This window comes from Bidens hawaiensis, unplaced genomic scaffold (assembly GCF_021521415.1).
Source record: "Bidens hawaiensis isolate Kalapana, Puna unplaced genomic scaffold, B.hawaiensis_p1.1 tig00008655_1, whole genome shotgun sequence".
Lineage (NCBI taxonomy): Eukaryota > Viridiplantae > Streptophyta > Magnoliopsida > Asterales > Asteraceae > Bidens > Bidens hawaiensis.
The window spans coordinates 114345-119367 of NW_027491625.1; the positions used below are offsets into that span (position 1 = coordinate 114345).

The window sequence follows — 5023 nt, forward strand, 5'->3', positions numbered from 1 at the left end:
AATGCTCGAAAATCGCTCGTTGTTTGATTCGATTTTCGCTCGTTTCGCTTTTCGTTCGGTTCGAATTTCAGTCGTTTGGTTGTAAACTAGCTAAGCAACGAGCAAGCCCTCACTCTTGTGAACAACCTAAATTCCAAACATGACCTTAAGGATTTAAATTGTAAATAGTAAGTATTGGACCAGTGATGCATATTTTTCTTAATTATTTATATCATTATTATTATTATTTACTATTTATTTTATTTTGTGAGTAAGCGAATATAGGGAGAAATATCTATAATATATATAAACGAAAACCCAAAAATCCTAGGTGTCGCGATGTAGTCGCTCCCCATTTTTTTGGAATCACCAGATTTGCTTGATTTTTAAATGGAGGCATAAGTATATTATTAACTTTCATACAATAAAAAAATAAAAATTTAAAAAATAAATAAATATTAAAAACAAATAATATAAAACAACCCCGTAATACAGGGGATAAAAACTAGTATTATTATAATTATAATTATATACAACATATGTGAGTGTGTGCAAGTGAGTATCGAATATTGATTTGCCTGCTACTGATTCAGATTTGACTGCTAGCTAGGTTTGCTTCTCTCGCTAATTCCAAATTTATGCTAATCAATTTTATTATTATTATTATTAGTATTATTATTATTATTATGTGTGTAACATGTAATTCATATTACAAGCTTATTTAATTTTCAACGCTTAGGGTTTTAGATCACACTAGGGCTTCACTCTGCATATATATATGATAATTATATATATATTCTATTTCATTCCAGAAAAAAGTAACTAGTGTTTGTTTAGGCCTGTGAAAACGTTCAGGAACTGTTTGTGAACATGAACACATGTTTCGTTCGCTCATTTATGTTGGTGAATGTTCACATATGTTCCTTCATTAATGTTTGTTTGTGTTCGTTTAAGTATGTTCATATATGTACAGTTATGTTCGTTTATATTTAAATGAATGAACATGAGCACAAATATTTCTCCGATTAAGTGTTCGTGTTCATTTACAGACCTAGTGCATATGTATTTGTTTTTGGATATGGTGTTTATGTATGTGTGTGTGTATATATGTATATATATATATATACTCTCTAATAAAAGGCTACAAGTTTTGCCACTTGTCACTCCTACATTAAACCTCACCCTTTTTAACAAATTTATAATATTAAAATAATAGTTACCATTTTTAGAATTTGTTAATTTAATATTTACTTCTTATTTTTTTCAAACATTTGATATTTATAATTGTCTTTTACTTTAAAATTGTTTTAATGACTATTGTATAACAACTGTATTAATAGTGTTTAACGGGTTTATTGTTTTCTTGTATACTGATTATTTATTAAATATTGTATTTTCAAGAACTACTCGTGTAATACACGAGCCTCAAACTAGTATATGTATATATATATATATATATAGGAAGTTTTAAGTATGATTATAGCTTCAAACTCAAGAGTGGTTTTATTGCATTTTGTTGTTTAGGCTTGTTGTTGATTAATTACGCGTTGCAGCTGTAGGACCATGATAAGCACATGTTTGTGAACCGTTCATCAGGAAGTTCGTTTATGTTCGTTCATTTAATTAAACAAACAAACATAAACACATGTTCCGTTCGTTCATTTATGTTGGTGAACGTTCGCATACGTTTCCTTTATTAATGTTTGTTTTTGTTCGTTCAAGCGTGTTCATATATGTACAGTTATGTTTGTTTATCTTTGTTCAGTTATGTTTGTTTATATTTTAAATGAATGAACATAAACGAACACGGAAAGGTTCCTTTTTTAGACGAATAGACATGAACACAAATATTTGTCCGATTAAGTGTTCGTGTTCGTTCAATTCGTTTACAGGCCTAGTGCATATGTATTTGTTTTTGGATATATTGTTTCTGATTCATATATAGGGAGTTTCAGGTATGATTATAGCTTCAAACTCAAGAGTGGTTTTATTGCATTTTGTTGTTTAGGCTTGTGGTCGATTAATTACACGTTGCAGCCGTGGGACCATGATAAAGGAGACCGAAAGTACCACACATGCCGGACGGATTCGACGGCGTATGGGTTCAACTGAGGTAATTCACAAGCATGTAATATTTGACAAATGATAGTTGAAAGTTGATTGAGGTTTTTATCTGTTAAATACCAGATTCCAGCAGACGCTAATGGAAAGCAGTTGCTGGTAAATGATCAAAATAAGTACAAGTCGATGATGATTCGTGCTTATTCAAGCGTGTGGATGATTGGCGGTTTTATATTTGTCGTCTACATGGGACATCTCTATATATGGGCCATGGTTGTCATTATTCAAATTTTCATGGCAAAAGAGTTATTCGGTCTGCTAAGAAAAGCGAACGAAGACAAACAACTACCTGGTTTTAAGCATTTAAATTGGCAAGAAAATTGTTTCTCACGTTTGTTAAAACTTAAAAGGATAAATTGTTTAATAACCGATTTAAGTAAATGTTAATAATTTCAGGCATTTCTTCTTCACAGCGATGTTATTTGTATACGGTCGTATTCTTAGTCAACGGCTGGTCAATACCGTCACAACAGACAAGCTTTTATACAAAATTGTTGCCAACCTTATCAAATATCACATGGTCACCTGTTATTTCTTGTACATAGCCAGTTTTGTATGGTTCATTCTCTCGTTAAAGAAGAAGATGTACAAGTATCAGTTTGGGCAATATGCGTGGACGCATATGATCCTTATTGTCGTGTTCACGCAGTCCTCTTTCACAGTAGCCAATATCTTCGAAGGGATATTCTGGTAATTAACCAACAAATCTCCTTGCATTCATAAGCTTCATAAAGGTTTATCATTTATGTTCAAAATGTAACACAGGTTTCTTCTTCCCGCATCACTGATTGTCATCAATGATATTGCTGCGTATATCTTCGGTTTCTTCTTTGGAAAAACACCGTTGATCAAGTTATCACCAAAGAAGACATGGGAGGGGTTTATTGGAGCATCAGTTACAACGATTATATCTGCTTTCGTGGTATATTATAACCATCCTTTTGTTATTACATTAAAATGATATGATATGATATGATATGATATGGATATGACAATTGGTAACACGTTTTTTAATCATCTGCAGCTTGCTAACTTTTTGGGTCGCTTCCAGTGGTTAACATGCCCTAGAAAGGTTAATCATTTAACTATGAAACCATCTTTGTATTATTTCGAGACGTTAACTTTAAGAATTGTGCTTGCAGGACCTATCAACGGGTTGGCTTCAGTGCGACCCGGGCCCACTTTTTACACCCGAGAGCTTTGCTTTACCTGGCTGGCTTCCGTGGAAAGAAGTACACGTTATGCCTGTGCAATGGCACGCATTGGGCCTTGGACTTTTCGCTTCAATTATTGCACCTTTTGGAGGCTTCTTTGCTAGTGGTTTTAAAAGAGCATTCAAGATCAAGGTGCGACATGTCTAGAGCCTATAAGCTTTGTGATGATTCATGATTTCATGCCACTAAGTTTATTTTATTGTGATTGTTGTAGGATTTTGGTGATAGTATTCCGGGACACGGTGGAATGACAGACCGAATGGATTGCCAGGTGAAATTTAAAATAAGTATTTGTTTCGGGTGATTAGTTGGTTATTGACCAACATGTGATGCATGCAGATGGTGATGGCTGTGTTTGCATACATTTACCACCAGTCGTTTATTGTGGCTCAAAGTGTATCGGTTGGGATGATATTCGACCAGGTACATATGTTATACCTAGTGTTTTAACAAACATGTATTACTCTATAGAATAGTAACCAAGTTTTGAAATTGTTCCAATCAGGTCACTCATAAAATCTTTTGTTCCAATCAGGTCGTTAAATTTTTCTTTTTGTTCTAATCCTAGATATTTTACCTGGATAGTAGGTTATGCAGTTTTTTTTTGTTTTTAAATAGTTTGACATTGCAAAATATCTTTTTAAAAATTGACAAAATTAGTAAAAATTGAGGGAAAAAAAATTAATGTGAAAAAAAAAACTTGCAAAAAAAATAATAATAATAAGATTTATTTTATTTTTTTTGCAATTTTTTCAAGTTTTTTTTACAATTTTTCGCAATATGAAAATTATTTTTCTCAATTTTTAAAAATATTTTGCAATGTCAAACTATTTAAAAATAAAAAAAAAACGTACATAATCTGCTATCCAGGAAAATATCTATGATTAGAACAAAGAGGAAACTTTAGTGACCTGATTGGAACAAAAGATTTTATGAGTGATCTAATTAGAACAATTTCATAACTTGGTTACTATTCTATAGAGTAATCCATAACAAATCAAAGCGAAAAGTAAACTGGGAATATAAAACCCTGATTGCCCTTTAATATTTATTTCAGATTGTAATGAACCTGTCATACGAGGAGCAACGGGAATTGTACACAAAGATTGGGCAAATCATTAAAGATAGGCAGTTTGGTGAATCTTGAAGACGAGTTTGTATTGTATTAGTCTTGCATACACACGCGCGTGTGTATATAGTATATAGAAGTAATATTTGTTCTTTGTTGCTCTTTGTGTCAACCCATCTCTTTTGTATCATTTCAGGTTAGTCCCATAAACATTTGTAACTGATTAAAGAAGTATGCCACATTCAGGATGCTCAATTACATGACACATTATATGACCAATATTATTCCTATTGGAGCATTGTAATTTGTTTTAGTATAATTATGTTGTCAAGACGATAAATCAATTGTCGATTCGTTCATTTGCCATGCCAAGAGATGCATAACACAAAACTCCGAAAGAGCATGATCCGGTTTTATGTTTGATCACATTCACACCTTGCTTTGAACATGTCAAAAATGAAAAATTGGATGGTAACTTGTACATGTTACCAATGATCTCAAGTCGAAGTGGTTGAGACGAGACTCAAGACTTAATCTAAAAATAGGAAATTTTGGGTTAAACTTTTACCGTAATAATAATAATAATAAATTAAAAAAAAATAGAGGGTTTCGGTATGGGTAAGAGAGTTTTCTTCCCTAT

At 32.2% G+C, this 5023-nt stretch overlaps 1 protein-coding gene across 2 annotated transcripts; it reads left to right on the forward strand.

The window, feature by feature from the left end:
* The first annotated feature begins 547 nt into the window (after window positions 1-547).
* On the forward strand, window positions 548-4737 carry LOC143529724 (phosphatidate cytidylyltransferase 1-like). 2 transcript variants are annotated; one of them, XM_077025452.1, is made up of 10 exons: window positions 548-589; window positions 1988-2092; window positions 2167-2411; window positions 2497-2790; window positions 2866-3022; window positions 3125-3172; window positions 3243-3446; window positions 3529-3585; window positions 3654-3737; window positions 4372-4737. In XM_077025452.1, the coding sequence occupies exons 2-10, from the start codon at window positions 2027-2029 to the stop codon at window positions 4459-4461; spliced, it is 1245 nt and encodes a 414-aa protein (XP_076881567.1). In that variant the 5' UTR covers window positions 548-589; window positions 1988-2026; the 3' UTR covers window positions 4462-4737. The 2 variants fall into 2 exon arrangements, with proteins under 2 accessions (XP_076881567.1, XP_076881568.1); XM_077025453.1 differs by lacking the exon at window positions 548-589 and having other exon boundaries at window positions 1929-2092.
* Window positions 4738-5023: the final 286 nt, after the last annotated feature.